Here is a 23,799-nt window from a genome sequence, read left to right as displayed (position 1 = left end):
AACCTACTTTTTAAGACGCACAAAACATTTTCATTGATCATATTTGTCTTTATTTTATTAAGCTAAAAGTTAGAAAATTACTTTTTAATATTTGCCAAGCTGTGTGCTGTCACAATGCAAAATGTACTTGAGATGCCCCAAACGGCCCCTGAACCGCTCGCAGACAGGGGAACCATGCTAATCACAGACCTCTATTATCTTGTGCCATCTGGAAGATCTGAATATGAAAATTTCAAAGCAGAGTGAAGAATAGAAATACAATTTCAGCATCAAGAGTCTCTGATCAAATTAAGCCACGTCAAACTCATTTCTACTTCTCTGTCCTTACCGAACACCACGATCAGGCAAAGCAATTTGATTAGGAAAATAAGATTGATTCTGAAGTTTTAATTTATGTTTTGTTTGAAGTGGTCTTTTGACAATACTGACGGTGAAACTTGAATTTGGTATGAAAAGCCTCGTGCCTCAGAATCTTGACTAATGCACTTATAGGTATTCATCATTGTACCTGATAGTACTAACAACCTATTGAGTTTACTCTGATACAGGCTGATAATAAACAATTTTTTCGCATGATGTTATAATTGGTCTGAGCATAGGGCCATGTAAGAGTAGATATCAATCATGTTTTGATGAACAGTAGCATTTAACCCTTTCACTAACGGGTTTCTGGATACTTTGCTCCTCTGGTAGCCAGGACAATTTTTACTCTTGACATGTACACACAAAAAGTGAATCCTAAAATGAGAAATTCGTACTGAAACCCATATCCATATATTTTTTTTGAAAGTAGACACCTAGCACATTGTCAACATGCCGCTCAGCACTTTACACACACAGGCGCCTTCATGCAGCTTTGTGTCAAGTGTAATTTTTCAAATTTATTTTTATAAAAATTCATGTTTGTGGCTAAAAATCTAACTATGATACACAAGACCTCATTATTGTTCTCACTGTAACATGTAACTGGTATCGATAGAGCAGCAGTCAGAGGATTTTCCGCTAAAGATTATTTACAGACAGTATAAGGACAGTGTACCATTTGTAAAATGTTATTGATGTTTATGTGTGAAGTGCTTGGTGTGACTTACTTGGTTTCCGCTATTTAGACACTGGCACATGTACGAGTCGTGGAGTCCAATTATCAGGAGAAGGGGGGCATATCACAAATCCTCCTCCTTCCTGCACCCTGACAGCATGTCCCTCTTAGCCCACCTCTCTGCTTCTTCACACAGGCAGAGGTGGAGCTGCACGTCCCACTTCAGCTTACTCTAGCTTGGGCTAGATCGCTGATTGTTGGCTTTAAAACAAGACCAAGATTGCGTCTGTAGTCACGATTTAGCCTGAGCTAGGTCCATTTGTAGCAAGTATGTATGAGATACGTCCTTGGCTACTGAAGTGCCTCCCAGCCAGAATGTTTGAGATATGAGGATTAAAATAGCTGTCCCAAGCTAATCGCCGCTGGTTGGGCTGCCCAAATCCCGGGAGATCAGCTGTTATTGCCGGAGAAGCGGCACGATTGCACAAAGTGCACCAGTGCTGGAGCGGTACACCCCCCCCTATTTGACATCCATATCTCATATGGACAAGTGTTGTCCAGTTCAGACAAGAATCAGGTTCAAAATTCATCTTGTAGTGAGCTAGTCTTTCTCTATTCTATCTCTATGACATCTCCACCCATAATATGTTTCTGTTGCTCAGTTTTTAAACAAGAAATATTATTTTTCAGTGATCATGGGCTGTAACAGACGGTCATGCATGTTGTCACCCAGAATTGATGGAACAGTACTATTTGCGTGTTACCATGGTGAATCAAGATCTGAAACATTCTCACAGGCAAACAAAGATGGCCTATCGTTGCCCTGTATATAGTGGCCCACATCCCCACATATAGACCCCCCCTGTAGATTGTGCCCCACATATAGAGCCCCCCGTTATTTAGTGGCACACATATAGACCCCCCTGTATATAATGGCCCACATCCCCACAAACAGACCTCCCCTGTAGCTACACCCCCCTGTATATAATGGCCCACATAGACGACCCCCCCTGTAGATAGACCCCCCCACTATAGATAAAGCCACTCACATTTTTATGAGAAAAAAATATATAAACTTGACATACTCCCATGATCCCGTTCCCACGCTGTTCACTGGCGATGCAAACATGCTCTCTTCTGAGCATGTCTGCTGGAGCTGAACGAGCGTCGTCCAATGCCGCTGATTGGCGGGGCAGAATGACTTGCATGTATTTGGCTGCCACTAGCACCTGTGTCGCCCAGCCCATACTTGGACTTGAACAAAAGGCAAACAGATAGACTGATCGCACGTAACGGAATATTTTTTATAGGACAACCTTTTATTTCTGTGTTGATTTCACCTTATTTGCCTGGTAGGTGACCCATAAGAAAATTCTATGGGAATTACTAGAGGAACTAATTTAGTAGAATTTCCCTGCATTAAAAGTGTAATGAAGCTTTTCTTTACAGATGGTGGAGTTTTAATGATTCAACCTCCCCAGAGAAGTTAAATGGAATTCTCATAGAGGAAAATTGAAATACAGTAAAAGTAGGAATGGATGGGAAATGTATGATCCTCATTATCTTGATGTCAGGTGAAATGTCTATTTTCTTGTTTGCTGTCTGATGCGGGATTACTTTGCACACATATCTTTTAACAGCATCTTGATTATTTTCTTTAAAGGAACAGTGTCGCCAACATTTTTTTTTTTATATCAGTTTTATGTTAGGGTTTTATTAAAAACGTTTATATTTATTTGTGTGTTTGTGTGTTACTTTTTTCTATTTTTACACTTTTTCTTCCCTAGGGGGCTGCCATTTTTTTTTTTCCATTTCTGTATGTGTCGATTAACGACACATACAGACATGGAATACGGCAGCTCCAGTCCCATAGGGACTGCGAACGGGGCCAGTTCCGTCCACTATCATGTACGCCGCTGTGTGGGAACGGCGCATGCGCCGCTCCCACACAGTTCAATTTGAAATGCGCGCCGTCCGGCGCCATTTTCCTGTGGACCGGAAGTCGTGGCCGGGCAGTAAGATTACTACTTCCGGTCGCGGCTTACGGACATGTACACATGGAGCAGCAGACGGAGCGGACGGACCGGAGGGAGCGGCGGCGACTGGAGCAGATAAGCGATTTCTATGTATGTTCGTGTTTCAGTGTGTTTTACTAGTGTATGTAAACCTTCTACACTGTGTGTTAGCTCAAAAAATGGCGACACACAGTGTAGGAGGTTAGACCGTTCAAACCCCTCGTTTCTCCCTGCACTAGCCAGGATAAAGGAGGGGGGGATTCTGAGAGCTCACTAGAGCGAGGGATTTTTTCCCAATTTTGCAGCATAAAGCAATGTGGTTGCTTTACCACATGCAATGCTGCAATTTTGGGAAGTGCTCCATCTAGTGACCAGTGCTGGGAAATATTATAAATTGAATCCAATTTATAATATTTCCTGACTCGTGAAAAAAATAAAAAAAATTAGAACAATGTTTAATCACCTACACACTAATTGTTTAACTAAAAAAAACAAAACATGTTTTGCTGGCAACACATTCCCTTTAAGTGGATCTGTCAACTGAGTAGACGGCCCCATGTAAGGACATCATGTTACAGCTATCGGTCCGTAGTTACATTATCCAAAACAGGACCAAAAAAAATTTGTGTCGTTTGGATAATTGGAGCGCTAAAATATGTAATACAATGGATTCATATACAGCGGACTCATAATTATGAGTCCGCTGTATTTGAGGGGAGCACTCATAACTCATAGTTAAATAGCTATAACTATGAGCACGTTGTATTATTTCAGCGCTCCTATACACCAAATGGCACAACATTTATATATGTTTTGTGCCGTTTCGAAAAATAGGAGAATGGACCGGTAGCTGTAATATTGGGACCATTAATCCTAAAGCACAAGTAACCTTGAATACAAGAGCTGTTAAAGGGAAACTCTAGGAATAAAATAATTTACACATTGTAATTATTCATCAGTGATCCCTGGAAAGTCCCTAAGAATATATAGTTTTTGCATGCTGCATTTGCTAATCCTTATCTAAGGTACCCACATTGGACGTCATTGTTCTGTTGTGACCAGCATAATTGTCCACTATGAGACAGAAGCATATTGATGATAAAAGCTAGGACCTTCTCAGCAGAACATGACTTTGAGTTCAGACTACTGGTGGTAAGAATTAAAGGAATATCATAGAGAGGGGTCTCCTGCCCCGGACCCCACACCATTAGCCAAAGTGGAGAGCTGATTCAATTAGCGCCTTCCTGGAGGACTCGGCAAGGCTGTGTATTACAAGGTTGCCCATTGACTTCAGTTGGCATTGTGTATTGTTAAATGTGAACATGCCAGCAGCATCCCCCTGAGATAACATTCTTCTTTGTTAGTTGCTCAAAAAGTGGGGGGGGAGCTAAATTACGTTCTCCCGAAGAGAAGTCAAGGAGACTTGCTTGAACGTGGTACAATCCCGAAAAGACTGTAGGACCGTGAGAGAATATTGAGGAGCCTGTCATGCTAGGTTCACACCATGTTTGGGCTGATCGTTTGTTTCACATGTCTGGAAAATCTTGAAGTGTATATATCTAATGTGCACATAGACTTTTATTACCCAATCCTATGCATACTTTTGACTGGTATACGTTGGTATACCCTTGGCTCAACTGTATTGGAAAGCGAAGTTGATAACCCTTTTTAATACAACTGTGTGTAAACCAATACAAAGAAAACGTATACTTTTGTAGTGTACGTTTTTGTCAATGGCAGACAGACATATGCAACTGTATAGGCACCCATTTGCATACCTTGGGGACATAGGTTTAGTGAGCCGTTTGAAACCGTTCTGTAATTATACTTGATGGTGACTGAAACCCTGGCCATCGATGTTTGATTGGTGGGGTCCCGCAGCCTACTTGAATAGGATGATCGTCAGTGCTAGGCATAGCCGCTCGTACTGATAGGTGCGACGTGGCTCCTTTATTGTGCCTATTGACAGGGGTCTCAGAGGTCGGGCCTGCACCGATCAAACATTGATAGCCTATCCTAAAGGCCTTTGTCTATGCCACGGATTTGGGATGCGGTTATGGGCAGCTCAGTTTTGAAAGGTGAAACACATTTTTATTGTTTTACCTGTAAAATCTATACACCCAATAACCATATAGCAAAACTGCTGCAATTCGCTGTAAAACTTGTGCGGTTTTTGATTGTGCAGCACACACGTAATGTGTGAACATGGCCTTTTATCCATTTGGAAACCGGTTGTTCCAGTAGCTTGTGTCAGACAAAGTAAGAATGGTCATTTCTTCTCCGAAAAAAAATTACATTATCAGAAACCGTTGTTCACTTCACTAATAAGGGCCTGTTCACATCAGCGTTGGCTTTCCGTTGAGGGGTTCCGTCTGAGGTTTCCGTCGGGTAAACCTCTCAATGGAAAGGCAAACGGAAACCTTAGCTTCCGTTTGCATCACCATTGATATCAATGGTGACGGAAACATTGCTAATGGTTTCCGTTTGTCACTATTCCGGCAGATTTCCGTTTTTTTGATGCAATCAATAGCGCAGTCGACTAGGCCAATAAACAGGCCATATGTAACGACAGGGGGGTAGGGAAACAGACAGTGAGCCCTAATCTACCCACCACTCAGTCCCTGCCTACTTGCAACGACCCGCCCTAGGCGACGGGGTACAACTGGGCGACGGTCCCTACGCTCAGTAGGTGCACGACAGACAAACAGACAAGGGGACACAAGGAAAGGGAAATGGGACAGTTGCCCACGGCAACACCGTAAGCAACGAGAGGTGAACGAGCCGAGTCAAACCAGGAGTGTACGAGGTACCAATCGCAGAGCAGGAGAGTAGTCAGTAAGCCGGGGTCAGTATGAAGCAAGGTCAAATAGCTAGGAGCTGCAGCAAGGCCAGGAAACCACACGAGAAGATTCACAAGCAAAGGAGGAACAGGAAAGGCAGGTATAAATAGACAGAGGGCGGGAGCTAGCTCCGTCTGGCCAGGCTGCGATAGGCTCTCCCACTCCTAAGCCTGCCATCCTGAGTGGTGGAAGATGGAGTCAGTCTCAGAGACAGAGAAACAGGTGCAGACTGATTACCCATGGGCGTATACACAGAAGTTGTGCCTGGCAGATCCTTTACACCATAACATACATGGCCAACACAGAATTTTCTCTCCCCTGTGGCTCTTCTGCAAAACTATGAGCAGACTGCAGGCTGCCGATTAGGGCAGCCTGTTGTGTGTTCTTGTGCTCCAGACTATAGGCTGTGTCTGCTGACTGGTTTGCAGGGAGGCAGCAGAAAGCCAGAAGTTCCCTGCAGCCTAATTTTTTGAATATTCTAATAAATGAAACATTTCTACATTACACTAAGGAATTCGTACATGCTGCATAATAATAGCACAATCTGAAATCCTGTACTACATGATTATCCGGGTCTGTGTGTTCTCCTAGCATTGCTTTCATATGTTCTCTCCTCGGGTATAACTTTATGCTCTGTAGGTAATCATGTTTTCCTGATCCATCTGCTTCACTATTGGGCAAATATCTTCCTGATGCTTTCTTTCCAGCTGCCATACCATGCATGCGTTTCAGATATCTTTGTTTTAACCCTTTCATATCAAAGCAATCACTTATTTATTTGTAGAAATTATTGTCAGTTCAACAAGACAACTATGTGGCGGTATTAATCCATTGTGCATCTTCTAAATCTAACCTTGTCTGCATAGTATTCACTCGTCCACTAGGTTTCTTTAGTGCTGGATACATGTGGCTTGATTGAAGGTTTCCAAAATGTCTACGCTCCTTTAAAACGTCTTCTAGAGATTTTGCATTTTATCACATAGAGCCGTAAATGACCGATGCAGCACTTGATGGTGCTTAATTCCCTCTGGTCCAGCATTCTCCAAAAATCTGTTTTAATCCCGTATTACCTGATCGTTTTCAGAATCCAAATGGCAAATGTCAGTTTGTGACCCCATAATATTTACCTGCCCTTTAATTAAATGCTTAAAATATCTATTGGTTTGGGATATCCTCCTAATCTGCTATTGTGCAAATACCAGATGATCTTTTATAGCAAAGACAATGTAGACTTTAAAACCAATTGTCAATCGTAGATAACTGTACGGAAGAGTTAAATATGTCTGTTTGTGTGTGTGTGTGTGTGTGTGTGTGTGTACACTTATGTAAATGTATGTGGTATTTGTGTGTATCTATCTCCATCTGTATATGTGCATCTGAGTTTATCTACTGTATATGCATATGTATGTATTTGTGTGTGAATGCATGTCGTATGTTGAGCCGCGAAATTTTGCTTGCCTAGCATTGGAACCTTTTTCATACCTTTTTTAATTTGACAACTAAAAGTAATTTGTCTGCTAAATCTTTCAGTTAAAGCGGTTTTGTCACTTAAAGAGGCTCTGTCACCAGATTTTGCAACCCCTATCTCCTATTGCAGCAGATAGGCGCTGCAATGTAGATTACAGTAACGTTTTTATTTTTAAAAAACAAGCATTTTTGGCCAAGTTATGACCATTTTTGTAGTTATGCAAATGAGGCTTGCAAAAGTCCAAGTGGGTGTGTTTAAAAGTCCAAGTGGGCGTGTATTATGTGCGTACATGGGGGCGTTTTTACTACTTTTACTAGCTGGGCGCTCTGATGAGAAGTATCATCCACTTCTCTTCAGAACGCCCAGCTTCTGCCAGATCACGCTGTGACGTCACTCACAGGTCCTGCATCGTGTCAGACGAGCGAGGACACATCGGCACCAGAGGCTACAGTTGATTCTGCAGCAGCATCGGCGTTTGCAGGTAAGTCGATGTAGCTACTTACCTGCAAACGCTGATGCTGCTGCAGAATCAAATGTAGCCTCTGGTGCCGATGTGTCCTCGCTCGTCTGACACGATGCAGGACCTGGGGAAGTGACGTCACAGCGTGATCTGCCAGAAGCTGGGCGTTCTGAAGAGAAGTGGATGATACTTCTCGTCAGAACGCCCAGCTAGTAAAAGTAGTAAACACGCCCCGATGTACGCACATAATACACGCCCACTTGGACTTTTACTTTTAAACACACCAACTTGGACTTTTGCAAGCCTCATTTGCATAAATACGAAAATGGTCATAATTTGGCCAAAAATGCTCGTTTTAAAAAAATAAAAACGTTACTGTAATCTCCATTGCAGCGCCGATCTGCTGCAATAGCAGATAGGGGTTGCAAAATCTGGTGACAGAGCCTCTTTAAGAAATTGTTCAATTGATGTAGCACTGACTGCTATGACCCTCACTGATCACTAGAACGGAGGGGCATGACTTCTCAAAGAGTTCTTGTTAAATCTGATTAGCTTTTTTCGGAGACCGCATGGTTGGCCCCTGACTTTGATGGGCCAAACAGTGACAACGTGGCCTCTTAAAAAAAGCTGGGCAGAGCCAAAGGGGCAAAGAGCTTTCCTAATACAGCTGCCACGTTGTTTTAGTGATCAGCAGGGTTCACACAAGTTAGAAACTCGCCAATCACAAATAGAATATCCTTATCTCATTGTCTTTTATCAGAAAACCGCTATGCATCGTTTTCTGGAACTCTGCATTATATTTTAATGGGGACGGATTTGTTTCTGCTTTGAGCTGGTAACTAACAATATGTTACTTAAAATAAATGGGGAGCATTATACTGTGTGGAGGGCAGCTATAGGGGCATTATACTGTGTGGGGGCAACTATTGGGGCATTATAATGTGTGGCGGCAGCTATGGGGCATTATACTGAGTGGGGAGTACTATGGGGCAAAATACTGTGTGGGCAGTGTCAGGAGGTATATTATACTGTGTAGAGAGCAGCTATAGGGGCATTATGCTGCGGAGGGCAATTATAAGGGCATTATACTGTGTGGGGGAAGTGTTTGGGTATATTATATACAGCAGTATACAGCTGGCTCAGGGGATAAATAGTAATTCAATGACCTAGCATGCAAATAGTGGACGTGGTATGCAAAAAGGGTGTGGTCTAAATAATCCTTCATAGTAACTCAATCGTGATTTTGCGTTCGGTACTAATAACCCAGCCCTACTTATGCCCCTTCTTTCTTGAGATTGGTGGGGGTTTTCCACCAATCATGTAGCAATGCCGTGATTTCCTAAAATGAGAATACCCCTTTAAATTGAAATAAATGTAGCTATTTGCAAAATTGAGGTTACTAATTCCTTATGTCATGAAGTGTCAGTGAAATATCTATCCTGCCTGTGTGTATACCGTGGCTATACTATAAATGATAAGCTGCTCCCTATACATCTATAATCCTTCTTTTATGTTTTTTAGTTTCATCGCACAGAACATCATGAGACTGCAGCGCCTTGGGATAACTCACATCCTCAATGCTGCCGAGGGGAATTCCTTCATGCACGTGAACACAAATACTGCCTTCTACAATGGCACAGGCATTACCTACCATGGTATTAAAGCCAATGATAGACCAAATTTTGACCTGAGCTCTTACTTTGAGGAAGCCTCTGACTTTATCGATAAAGCATTGTCACAAAAAGATGGTGAGTAGATGAAAAGGTAATTTAAGCTTAATCCCCACATGGATGCCTAGTAACGCAGTCATACATGTTCTTCCCTGGGATCGTTGCATGACTATATTTGCCGTTTCAGAGTCAGCTGTATTGGTTATCAAGGGAATAGTGGTGTATAGTGTAGGTATATCCAGCACTCAAGATAAAAGTTATAAGGTTTATTAGGTCATGTTTAAAACAACGAGGTTAAAAGAAAAAAAATCATGGGACCACGCTTACGCGTTTTAGACCAGTGGGGTCCTTAATCATAGACAACCCCTTTTTAAGTTGAAGTGTTCCCAGCGGTCAGCTGATCGCTGCTGATCTGGTTCCAGATAACCCTGGGAATTGGTTGTTGACAAGGGGAGCAGCAGCGAGCCATGCAATGGACGGCCATGTACTATATTATAGGATAGACCCCTCTATGATGTAGTTATGCCCTAATAGCTCACATGGGAAAGGGTTGTCTTCATGAGACAACCACTTTTACTAAGGAGCAGTTAAATTACATTTCTAACATGGCAAAAGAGCAGAAGTCTTCGATTTACTGGTGATTCTTTAATTCAGGGAGAAAAGCGCTTTAAATTCAATGTACAGTATGAACTTTATATGTTCTCAGGTAGATTATGTAACACACAAGCGTTTCCATCCATAGACCTATTGTTAAAATGCCCCATGCTGGCAACATTCCTGTGTTACAGGTTGTCCTTGTGCCACTTCACCCTCCTCTATATAACCTAGTTTTGGAGAATAAGCACAATAGTTAGTCAGTTCTCTTGTAGAATTATGAACAATAGGAAGGGCCTGTATCACGATTTGTAATGGTCCAGGTTTCTGGATTATTTTTCTATGAGCACATTCGTGCTAGGGAAGTTCACCTGTGAGAAGACAGAGATGCATATTTTGGTTAAAAATACTTTTTATAATATCCGTTGCTTGTCAGCATAGAAAAAAATTGACTTTGCAGATAAATTGAGGATAAAGTATTCCAGTTTAATAAGAAGAGAAATTGGATTTCTGATTTATAGTATTAAGAATAATTGGTAAACAGATGCCAAGTGGCTGCCCAGTTTGCCCAATTCATCTTCTTTTGCTGTGTTGTCAAAGGACCATTTTCTATAGACTTTGTTGACAATAGAGCTTTTTCTTTTGGGGCCTCACCAGCCAGAATGGTCGTAGTCCGGGCCAAAATGTTTAGAAATGGCCTATAGAGTAAAATTTGTTTTCCGAGACCAGTAAAACATTAAAATAATACAAAAGAAGTCAGTTATGTTACTAAACCAGGGATTGGTGCAGCCATAGAGAGGCTTTTGCTGGATATAATTACTTCTATCAAAACTGCCTCCCCAGCTGCCCCTCACCGACAACTGGGAGGTGCCTGCCAGTAAGACCTGCCGCACAGTTTTAAAGCACTGGTCTGGGTAATGCCCCTTCCTTGGTAGCCTAGGGTAGAAGAGGGGGTTAATATCTAGTGTTTTAGGGTAGAATGGGGTTAATATTTTATTCCCTGGTGATTTAGGGCAATGCTTCCTTTTTTTTGTTGGCCTAGAGTAGAAGAAGGGGGTTTATGCCTTATGGTCTACGGTAGAATAGGTTTAATATTTTTTCCTGGTGGTCTAAGGTAATGCCCCCTTTTTTTGGTGGTCTAGGGTAGAATAGGAGTTAATATTTGTTCCCTGGTGGTCTAGGGTATGTTATGTGTCCTGTCTGACAGGAAGCTAATTGCGATGTGCCCATATTGCCCTGCGCTGATCAAAAAATATCACGTCCCAGCAGAGAGCAGCCGCATAGTTCTCTCTATTGGATAGAGCGCTTTATGCAGTCACGGAAATCTGGTGCCTCCCCCTCCCCTGACTCTGCTTAATAAGACACAGAGATTTTTTTCTTGTCTTATAGTCTAAAAAAAATTACTATATATTGTACAGTCTGAATAATTTTCCTTGTAGTTCCTCGTAACCAAACACAAATATTATTTTGGTGGTGAAAGGATCAAATAATGTTGCTTGGTTGAAATATTTAGTAAAAAACGAATCATATCAGGAATAAGGCGAAACATAACTCAGTTACCCAATGCTTCATTTACCCAATGCTTCATTTACCCTATGCTTCCTATATGTCTCTGCCAAGAGCAGTTCTTTCTATAAAACATATTTGTGCATCGCCTATAAATTGTGAGAATTGATTATAATTTTTTTTCCACTTTTCATTTTCTGAGTCTGAGCGTTCACACCAAGTCTGGATGGCGATATGTCAGAAAAGGGAGATATTTGCAAAATTAGCATTATTCCATCTCTTTTGCCAGTCAACCATGAAATGTAGTTGTGCCGGAGAATTGAATTTGAGTCTGTGCTCCTATAAATTTTTTGTAGACGTAATGCTAACTGGGTAAGATGGGATTTTTAGTGCGGCAAGACGAGATAACCTCGCTGCAATGGCATTGATCATTATTATAGATTGTAATATATTTTATTACTACCCAGTACATAGTGAATGATCCATCTTCTTTTATGGCCTGAAACCCTGGTTAAATTCCTTATGTACACTATGATGGACAAGTTTGAATACTTTACTGTGTATTTCTTTTAAAGCGGTTGTCTCACCAGGACAACCCCTGTCCATATGCCCTTTTAGGCGACATTGAGGGGTAAGAGCAGCTCTTTCTCTGGCGGACCTCCCACACCCATGCATTACATGGTCGGTCATTCATTTTAATGGCTGGCATGTAATGTCAAATTTCCCATGGAGCAGAAAAATGTGGCCTGACACCGCTTCCCCCCGTGGTTAGCAACTGATCACTAGTGGTTAGCAGAGCGCAAAGCTTATGAAACACTGCTAATTTTAGTCAGTTTACTTTTTGTGCATGTGTGTATGGAGGTCCACCCTATAGGATGTCTATATTCCCTAATTCGGCATATGAAAAGGGATTGTTTTGATGAGACACCCTCATTAAGTTGCATGTTCGTAAAAACACCATAAACTCAGTGTAGGCTTAGCTTTATCTGAGAAAATGTTAGCATGTCAGACAGAACTTTATGGACAGATTCACAGATGGCGGAGAAATGGTTCTGTGAACGTCTAAGGAGAAGGCTATTTTCTGCCACTCGTTATGCCAACACCTGCCATGCGTTCATATGCCACATCTCATATAGGCAGTCAGATTGCCAGTACATAGAAAGGCTGTGATACTGACCATAAATTTGCTAGTCTCTAGGCGATGACATGGCTCCTGAGATGCGAAAACCAAGTCACAAAAGAGGACAAACTCTTTTAAATAAAAATCTATAGCTTAACAAGTTAGTGCCTTTGTACCTACTGAACATCTCCCTGAAGTTCCAGTCTAGAGACTGCATTGAAGCAACCTCTCCTTTTTGGTGAGTCTAAAGCACAGAGCGGGCTCATATCTCTTGGCTGCTGACTGGCCTAAAACTCACTTGGGTGCTTTATTAGCATGTAGGGCATTTCAAGGGTAGTTGAGTTGATGCAATTGCACCCATTAGTTTTGAGGGTATCTGGTAATGTTGTTATTATTTGTGTGAGTGATGTGAGTATAACTACCACCTCCAGTGTGAAGGCAGGGCCAGGTTTGGCACCGATATCCTCCACAAAGTTTTTTGTATAACACTGTCACGTACTGTAATTGACTTCCATAGGATCCACACTCTTGTTGCTTATTGATACTGTACAGAAAACATTTAGTTGGAATGGCCTCAGATGATCAGTAGACAAAGCACAGTAATGTGATCAGATCCTAGTCAAAACATCTTCAATACATAATGCACAAATATATATATAGAAAACATTTGGGTGAATAAACAGCAGTCACTTTTTACTGTGTCGCCATCTGCTCACATTTAATTAACAGGTTATATGAGTACAGAACTGCAGATCTAGGAGAATGCTGAGCAGGTTAAGTTGTGTAGCATATATTTAGTGTAAAAAACAAATGTGTTTTATTTAAAAAAAATAATAATAAAGCTAATAATAATAGAAAAGGATGCAAGAGACAGATCCAGCGCCAAGACAAGGAAAGTGTTTAAAAAGGAAGCTCCATTCTAATTTTATTCAAAAAATGCATTTAAAAAGGGAAGAATATATTCCAGGTACAAAGGTGGTTATAGGTATAGGCGGTGCCTACACGTTTCGGATGACAACGGCGTCCTTATTCATGGCTTGTTTTCAAGCCATGAATAAGGACGCCGTAGTCGTCCGAACCGCTGGATCTATCTTGGCGCTGGATCTATCTCTTGCATCCTTTTCTGTTCCTACACGGTGTGCTGACACGGGGATCCGGGCGCAGCCAGCCGTGTGAATCTGCTAAAGGTGAGCTGGAGGATTCCTCCTACAAACATTTTTCTAATAATAGTAATAAAACTATTTTCGTATACCCTATTATGTAATTGTGTGTCAAGAGAGTGGGGTCCTACACTCTGGACTCTCAACTATAAGATGGAGTGGAGAGTGGCTGCAAAGAGCATCTTTCAATCTTGAGGACCCCAGATTTTCATGCATTACATGGACAACCCATTGTTTTCAATGGGAATTTTTGTGGTGCTTCATTTCCGCTTGGTGACACAGTAGAAAAATGTAACACTTGCTGCCAGGTTCCCTCAAAGATTACGTGGGTCCAAACAGTGGGATAAGTTTATCGTCGTGGGACCCTTCTGATGAAAAGGGATTGGTCCAGTGTAAAACCACTTAAACTCCATAAAATCTCCTTAACCGGTTAAGGACTAGGCTGTTTTACAGCTAAATGACCAGAGCAAATTTCACAATTTTGCTATGCGCTTCTTTAGATGACTATAACTCAGCAGGTGAATAAAGTTCATCTTTGAATTTTACACTCTTTTTTTAAAGGACAGATAGGGCTTTGTTTTAGTGGCATTTGTCAGTATATATCATTTTTTTTTTTTTCTCTAAAGTGGGCAAAATTGGAAAAAAATGCAAGAATTTAACAATTGCGTCGGTTTATGCTAGCATTTTTCACACACGGTATGAACCACGGCCAAAATTAATCTCCTTTCACATTCTTCCACTTCTCCCGTGCATGGGGATACCAAATATGTGAGCCTTATTCACTGTGCGGGCATGTGCCAGGGCTTGGCATAAAAGGAGGCTTTTTGGCCTTTTCGGTCCAGGAATTTTGCATTTGATTTTAGAGCCGTATACTGTTTTCTGGGGGGCCTAATGCTGCTGAAACATTAGAAACACCCCATAAATGACTTCATTCACACAAGTAGACCCCACAAGGTTTCCTTCAAGGGGTTTATCATATTTTTAGCAAGTCCAGTTTTCTTCTGAAAGTTTCTTGAATAAGATGGAACAAAATAAAATCAGCACTTTTTTAGCAAATGCGTCAGTTTAGGCTAGTATTTTTCACACACGGTATAGACCACGGACAAAATTCATCTCCTTTCACGTTCTTCCACTTCTCCCATGCATGGGGATACCAAATATGTGTGCCTTATTCACTGTGCGGGCATGTGCCAGGGCTTGGCATAAAAGGAGGCTTTTTGGCCTTTTCGGTCCAGGAATTTTGCATTTGATTTTAGAGCCGCATACTGTTTTCTGGGGGGCCTAATGCTGCTGAAACATTAGAAACACCCCATAAATGACTTCATTCACACAAGTAGACCCCACAAGGTTTCCTTCAAGGGGTTTATCATATTTTTAGACAGTCCAGTTTTCTTCTGAAAGTTTCTTGAATAAGATGGAACAAAATAAAATTACCTTTTTTTTTTAACAAATGCGTCAGTTTATGCTAGCTTTTTCACACACAAAATGGACCACGGACAAAATTCATCGCATTTCACATTCTTCCACTTCTCCCGTGCATGGGGATACCAAATATGTGTGCTTTATTCACGGGCATGTGCCAGGGCTTGGCATAAAAGGAGGCTTTTTGGCCTTTTCGGTCCAGGAATTCTGCACTTGACTTTATAGCCGCATACTGTTTTCTGGGGGGCGTAATGCTGCTGAAACATTAGAAACACCCCATCAATGACTTCATTCACACAAGTAGACCCCACAAGGTTTCCTTCAAGGGGTTTATCATATTTTTAGACAGTCCAGTTTTCTTCTGAAAGTTTCTTGAATAAGATGGATCAAAATAAAATTAGCAATTTTTTAGCAAATGCGTCAGTTTATACCAGCATTTTTCACACACGGCTTAGACCACGGTCAAAATTAATCTCCGTTCACATTCTGCCACTTCTCCCGTGCACGGGGATACCAAATATGTGGCCTTATTTATCACATAGAGATGTAGGAGGGCGGAGGATAGAAGATTATTTCACAAATCGCTTTTTTTCAAAGCTGGTTTTACAAAACTCAACAGAGTTTCTATAACACTTCCAAAATATCTGCTCTTGAAGCAGAAATCCCAAAATATTCATCTAGGGGTATAATGGGAATTTATTTTTTGGGGTTTTCTAAAATAAGAAATTTCAGGTTAATGCAAATGGACTCTCCAGCAGATGAACTTTAGAAAACATCAAACATGACATCCACCCCCCACCCATTCCCTCCCTCACCCTTGGAGTAAAATCAGGGGAAAAATAAAAACGTAATGTAGGGCAAATATATTTTCAACAAATTAACTAAAATCTAATAATTCAGAACAGTGTGGTATTTTTTAAAACATGGCTCAATGCACAGGCCTGGTTGCGAGGGACATGAGGGACAGAAATATCGGGAATCTTTGCGGTGCCCGTCTTTTCTGCAGACGCGGCACTTTTTCTGGGGGTTGCTTCTGGTTGCTGTTGGGGGAATCCGACTGATGAAGTGTCTTTCAGTCAGTCGCGTGACATCCTCAGACTGGGGGCATTCTCGGGTGTCCTGAACATCAAAAATGAGGCCTTCAATAATTTTTCCCTGGAAATCCAGGTATGTGTCTCTGCCTCTGTTTTTTTTGTAGAGCACAAATGAGTTGTGGATGGCCACCTGTAACAAATAAATGGCCACCTTTTTGTACCAGGTTTTAGTTTTGCGTTTTACTAAATAGGGCTGTAAAACCTGGTCGCTTAAATCCACCCCCCCCATGTACTTGTTATATTCGGACACGCTCACTGGTTTGTGCTTGTCCGATGTTGCCCCTCTTTCCCTCACTGCCACTGTTCCTGCGGTATGAATCGTGCTTAGCACATACACATCTTTGCGATCCCTGAACTTGACCGCCAGCAATTCTTCAGATGCATAAGCACAGGAGTCCGCCTTTACCATGCGCTTCCCCACTAATTGCTGTGGAAAACCAATTCGGTTTTTGCGCATGGTACCACATGCCCCAGTCCTTGCAGCATGCAAATGCCTAAACAGGGGCACACTCGAATAAAAATTATCACAGTACAGGTGGTACCCCTTGTGAAGCAGAGGCTGCATTATCTCCCACACGATCTTACTGCTGGTGGAAAGATCAGGGGGGCATCCAGGAACATTTATTGTGCGGTCCCGCCCTTCATAAATCCTGAAGGCGGTGGTATATCCTGACCCGCTTTCACACAATTTGTAGAGCTTAACGCCATATCTTGCCCTTTTGGAAGGTAGATATTGGCGAAAGCTAAGTCTGCCATGAAAGTTGAGGAGGGATTCGTCCACACTTACATTCTGCTCAGGGGTGTAGAGTTGCAGAAATAAATTATTCAGGGAATTTATTAGCGGTCTTATTTTGAACAACCGATCCCGGTTTGCATCGGTACTTGGGGGGGCCTGTGCGTTGTCATTGAAGTGGAGGAACCTCATTATTGTCTCATAACGAGACCTGGGCATTACTGCAGAATATACTGGGGTGGCTTGGGCGGGTCTTGTTGACCAGTAAGACCTAATGGAGGGCTTTTTGACAATACCCATATTTAGGGTGAGCCCCAAAAATTTTTTTAATTCCTGCAAATTGGTGGGCGTCCAATCTCTGGCATGGGTGGATGAAGGTTTCTGCCTTATATATTGCGTGGCATATAAATTTGTTTCGTGGACAATCTGATTTAGGATGTCGTCCGTTATAAATAAATGGAAGTAATCCATTTGGACAAAATTTGTATTGTCCACGGTTATGCCAGAAGTGGCCGTAAATCCGTGGATTCTAGGCCCAAAAGATGGGGCAGGTGCCCATACAAGAGCCTGGACTGGAGGGACCAGGCTGTCCCGTGCTACAGCGCTACTTGGCCCTGCGCTTTCATGTTCTGCAGTTTCGACTGCATCAGGGACAACGTCCCCTGAGGATGAACCTGAAGTGACGCTGTCATCGTCACTACCTAAAACAGGTTCCATCTCGGACGCCATCTCTGATGCGGTCTCCGACTCAGACCACAGCATGGCGTATGCCTCCTCGGCGCTAAACAACTTCCTCGCCATAACGTAACTAACACTAACACTAACACTAACTAAACAAATTTTTTTATTTTTTTTATAAAACACACAAACTAACTGCTATATATATCTACACTACCGCTAACAAAAAAATAAACCGCTATTGCTATATATATTATATATATGTGGATATATATATAATTATATACTCCCTACCTGCCTATTCTAATAGAATAAAAGAAAGAAAGGTAGATAGATAGATAGAAAAAAAGATAGATGGATAGATAGATTGTATAGATAGATAGAAATCTATCTATACAGAGAATGTTTTAGTGTAACTGTATTTTTTTTCACTGTATTCTTCTGGCAGCAATTCTCCCGAGTCTCTTCTTCTCCTCAAACTGAAACAATGTTTGAGGAGAAGAAAAGAGGCAGGAGATTTACTGCCAGAAAAGTCAAAATAAAACAAATGTGGTCGCTGTGATAGGTTTTCACAGCGACCACATGATCAGGGACCATCAGATTGGTCCCTGATACTCTGCCCAGTGCCCAGAGCTGTTGGTAACAGCGAGGGCACAGGGCTGTGTGCACGCGATCGCGTGCACACTGTTTTCTATGCAGAAATGCATGTGATCGCTGTGATTGGTTGTCACAGCGATCACATGTTCAGGGGCCAAAAGATTGACCCCTGACATTCTGCCCAGTGCCCATGGCTGTTAGCAACAGCCAGGGCATAGAGCTGTGTGCACGCGATTGCGCGTGCACAGTCTCTGAAGTGCGGCCGTATATATACTATACGCCGGACTTTAGAGACCCTGACCGCTGGCCGTATATTTACGGCCAGCGGTCGGGAACCTGTTAAAATCTGAACGTTCAGTTGTGGCTGCAGTTAAAGGGGTTTTCTACTAAGGAAAAAATTGATGGCCTATCCTCAGGATGGGCCATCAATATCTGATTGGTGGGAGTCCAACTCTTGCCACCCCTGCCAATCAGCTGTTCTTGGCCTACATTCATCTTGCCACCCCTGCCAATCAGCTGTTCTTGGCCTTCATTCCTGTCACTTCTCCGTACTGTGAAACCATGACACACTTGTAGCGGCAGTTCACAGTATTACAGAAGGCTGTAATACTGTGAGCCGCTGCTACAAGTGTGTCGGCGTTGCACAGTACAGACCAGGTAAGAAATGAAGGGGGAAGCAGCTGATTGTCAGGGGTGCCGAGAGTTGGACTCCCACCGATCAGATATTGATCAATTTCTTCTATCCGGAAAAACCCATTTTAAAGCTGTGTGTATGGAGCCTGTACCATGGCACATGGAGTCCCTACAGTTTTGTATTAGAGAACTATGTGTACTGCCGTATGGTGTCTTCATGCAGCACCGTATTTCCCCCTAGAAGCAATGCTTCTAACGGAGAATGCATGCATAATACAGCATACAATGGAACATGCCACATGTTTAAAATCTGAGGCATACAGAGGTATAGTATGGACCTATAGATTTCTTGAATATCCCATTTCCACATGTCGCACTCACAGGGCTCCAGGAATCCGATATATAAGGCGTTGTCTTCGGTGGGGTCCTTATACTGTACAGCTGCCTGTGATGAGGCAGAAAAACAGATTTTTATTCCAATGGGGGTCCCTTGTTTGGCATCCCACCCATTACCTATTGAGGGTCTATTAATGTAAAATCCTGTACAAACCTTTTACTGAATCTACATGATATGGAATGAGAGTGTTTAATATTCAATGTATTCAGTCCTTCAACATAACAGACCTTCCTAATATTATAATGTCCAAGTAAAGTGTATCTTTAATATTAAAATTTCCCTCAATGGCCCAGCTTGACAAACAGATTATCAGAATTTCTAACCTCTTTCCTGTCCTTGTCAACTGTGAGCTTTGATTTATCACTTCCTTTGGCTAGTATTTCACTGGATGAAGGCTTATATCACCTCCATCTGTCTCTGGCCATCTGTACATGTTTATAATGTGCTATTGTGATAAAAATGAATACGTTGTGCCAGCACAATATATCACATTGCCATAATGAAAGGACAGCTAAGTGCCATGCCTCAGTAAGATGGGAGTGAGGAACGGCATAGTTTGCAGAGAGTTCCATCAGCTCCATGTGTTTAGTACTTAGCAGACTGGATGTGTATAATTCATAGAACTATAATTAGGGGGAATATTTAGGAGTCTCAAATTGATGTTAAGGCAGTATTTAAGGGATTCTAACCCTCCTGTTTTGTAGAGCATTGTCCCCCAATATAGCTTGTTCTTAATGCTCAGCTGTACCCACTTCAAATAAAATCAAAGATGTTTGAATTAAATGCTTCAGAAGTCCGTCCAACATAGCGGAGAACATAAATTCACAGAATACAAAAAGTGCCTGTAGTCTGGTAGCAGGTTTGAAGTCCAGAGGCCGAATCCATCTGTAAGGTTGGTGACAATAGCAAGAGTAGTCCATTAACAGTCTAGGTTCAGGACACAGATAAGCGGTAACAGTTGGTAGTGTAAGGCAGAGATGTGGTGAGGAAACAATCCAAGTTCTGTATACAAATAATCTGCAACCATTTGTAGAGTAAGGCATAGATGTAGTTAGGAATTATTCCAAGTTCGGTACACAAATAAGCAGCAAGAGTTTGTAGAGTAAAGCAGCAAGGAACTAGACAGGAGGCAGGAAGCTCAATAGTCTGTCATGGAGGAAGTTCAAGGGCTAGACTTATATAGGAGCTAAACTGGTGAGACTAATTAGATAATCAAGGCAAACAGAACCTAGACAATAGATTTAGCATTTGAGCTGTCTAGAAGCCTGGTAGCTCAATTAGAAGATCCACATGAGTTTTTCGGTTGAAATCCTGACCGCCTCAATGTCTCTCGAGAGGACCGAGTGAATCCGTGAGTTACACAGGCAAGCTCTGACTTAATTGGGCAACATTTTACAAGTCATTTCTCCTGAGGTGACACTGGAGAAATTTACAATTACAGATTACAATCAGATTACAGTTTATCACTAGGGCATCCAAGCAACAGGACAACCTGTGGTCAGCTTATTTTAGGAGACCCTTCTAACCAAATGGATTTGTCCTAAGCAATCCACCCCTTTAAGCAGTGGCCCAGACATATTCAGCCCAATGCATAGCAACGCAGTCTGCAGTGTAAGGTTGGCAAAAGCGGTTTTCCTTAATGATAATAAAAAATATTTCAAATGAAATCCTATATCAGAATATAGCACCGCCGAGAGACCAAGAGCATTCTAAGAGAATTTTTTATAATATATTTTGCGGGGTAATAATGAAAATGGCAGATGTCTGATATTTTTGCAATATTATGGGACAACTGATGTCCTACTTTACATGTCATTGTACAAAACACTTATTTGGAGTGTGACGGGGAAGAGAAGTGACCGCCACTCGTAGCACAAATCCGGTTCAGATAAAAAGTAATAGTTATCACTATTTTTCAATCTCGTATATCCATAAAATAGAATTTCCATTTTTTTTTGTTGTCAATTGATGCAGACAATATCATTGTTCTTGCTGTACAGACTTGGGTGCTATTCAGGTAGGTGGCGTTCACCTGTAGGTGGCGTTGTGCTTTCAATTTCTCCATTTTTAAAGTTTTTTTGTCTGTCACAGCATAATAAGATAAAACCGAGCTGACATGATTCGAACCTTTCCAAAATATAACTTCTGAGAGTAAATATGCATGAAAAGAAATGTGTCACCCATAAAAAGAAGCTGCCTCGTTATCTTGTATTGGCAAAGTGGAGATTGCAGCCGGGTCCTGGATCACTTGCAGAACAGGCCTACTTTAGTAGCATTTAAACAATTGAGTATTTGCATTTTACACACTCTCTTCCTCTCGCTGCCTTTGACTCTTGTTAGAATCCCATTATAGAGTTGAGTTTTCAGTTTGAAGCTGATATCCAATGCAGCCAGGCTTCATTTCATTGCAAGCAGCTTCCTTAAAATGGTGTCATTTTCGGGTTTTATCAGTGCGGCATAACATTGGCTGCGTATAAATGATACCGAAGTGTTCTATGATGTACTCACTATAAAGTTTTGTTGTAATACTTTGACTTGAGAATAATCTACTATGAAATAAGATCTCTAGAAATATAATGAACAGTAGGTTTTGCTTCAAAGTAACAGAAAAAATGAGTCAACTGGAAGACCGTAACTGCCAACTTATCTTTATAAGTGGTTCCAATCTCAAAAGGAAAAATATGATACACAAGGTAATGTTAGCAGTGCCAGTGCAAGCGAATAGAAGTATAGAATAGAAAGCGGCATTAGTAAGACAAGCCTGTAGTGTGTATGAGAGCACGACACTAAATAGATGACTGATGGGATGGTCAAAATGAGCAGTTAACACGGTGTGCCCATGTAACCACATTTGTATGTCCAGGAGGATATAACTATGGGTATGTATAGTAAGTTTCACCACTAAGAGTCATTTTGGTGCAGACATAGTTCAGTACAGTTTTTACACTAAGAATCCAAAGTATCTGATCTTAAATTGTACTTACCGATATAGAAGATGGATCATCCATACAGCTAGAAAGTTGAACATATAATAAATGTATAGTTGAGAGGGAAATCTGGGAACATGGAAGTGATGTGATCATTCATTTGTAAATGACAATTCCTCCCTGGTAGAAAAGACTTTGCTTTCCATAAGTGCGGTGCAGCACAAGAGAAGTCTTACTTGAAAATCAATTAAAAGGACAATATGAATCATAAACTATTCAAATTGTTATCATTTGGAGGAGATATAAAGGGAAATTTACGCATGGTGTGAATGACAATGAGAAGGACAGATAGTGCCAAACCGGTTCAAGATAAAGGAATGTTTTTATAAAGTTAGGCCTCGTGCACACTTACATCACCGTTTTCACGGCCACTTTTGACGGGTCCGTGAACCCGTATTAACGGCCGTGTGATTTCCGTGTGCACTCCGTGTTTCCGTTTCCTTGCGCCGAGCATGGTACTGTCCAGGGTGCTGAAAGAGTTAATGGGCTGCACTGATCGGCGGTAACTCTTTCAGCAACCTTGACAGTACCATGCTCGGCGCGCGGAAAATACAATTTTAATGTAATAAAAAAAAAAGTTCATACTTACATTCCTCCTGTCCGGCCTCCAGCGATGACGTTCAATCTATGTCGCCGCTGCAGCCAATCACAGGCTGTAGTGGCGGTCACGCACGCCAGGATGACGTCAGAAGGCTGGCCTCCAGGGATGACGCTTCATCCCACGTGACCGCCTCTGCAGCCAATTACAGGCTGCAGCGGCCTCTGCAGCCAATCACAGGCTGCCGCGTCACAAAAGAATATCGGACTGGAGGAAGAAGAGGGACTCGTCACCAAGACAACGACCGGGTACGTATGAAATGCTTTTTATTTTATTTTTAATCAGCAGCCTCTTTTCTCCGTTATTGATAGAGACAAGTGGCTGCCGATTAGTGTAATATTTTTCTAATGTTTTTCTCCCCGTAAGTAGAGTCTAACTTTGAAATGAGCAGAGAGGCAGTTTGGAAGTCCTCTACATTAGCTCAACATGCAAGGGCTTATCTACAAAATTCCACTTAGATAAAGTCAGATCAAAATTGCTTGGTGTGCAATATTGGCTCTAAGGGTATGTTCACATGGCTTATTTTCGACTGTTTTTCGGGCCGATAAATGGACGACAAATCGGAAGCAGAACGCCTTCAAACATCTGCCCATTGATTTCAATGGGAAAAACGGTGTTCTATTCCGACGGGGAGATTTTTTACATGGCCATTTTGAAAAAACTGAATGTAAAAAGACACCCCATAAAAAGAAGTGCATGTCACTTCTTGAGACGTTTTTGGAGCCATTTTTAATTGGCTCTATAGAAAAACAGCTCCAAAAGCATCCGTAATAAACGCAATGAAAAAC

The 23,799-nt window shown here is 41.7% G+C and overlaps 1 protein-coding gene across 1 annotated transcript in view; it reads left to right on the top strand.

The window, feature by feature from the left end:
- Nucleotides 1–23,799, top strand: part of DUSP3 (dual specificity phosphatase 3) — a 57,368-nt gene that overhangs the window by 21,889 nt on the left and 11,680 nt on the right. Inside the window, exon 2 of the mRNA XM_075846231.1 lies at nt 9,344–9,570. Coding sequence (XP_075702346.1) covers nt 9,344–9,570 — 227 coding nt within the window. The remainder of the gene's footprint in view (nt 1–9,343; nt 9,571–23,799) is intronic.

Source organism: Rhinoderma darwinii, chromosome 13 (genome assembly GCF_050947455.1).
Source record: "Rhinoderma darwinii isolate aRhiDar2 chromosome 13, aRhiDar2.hap1, whole genome shotgun sequence".
In the NCBI taxonomy this organism is placed as follows: Eukaryota; Metazoa; Chordata; class Amphibia; order Anura; family Rhinodermatidae; genus Rhinoderma; species Rhinoderma darwinii.
Note: the sequence above shows the minus strand (reverse complement) of the source record. Positions and strands in the feature narration are given on the sequence as shown.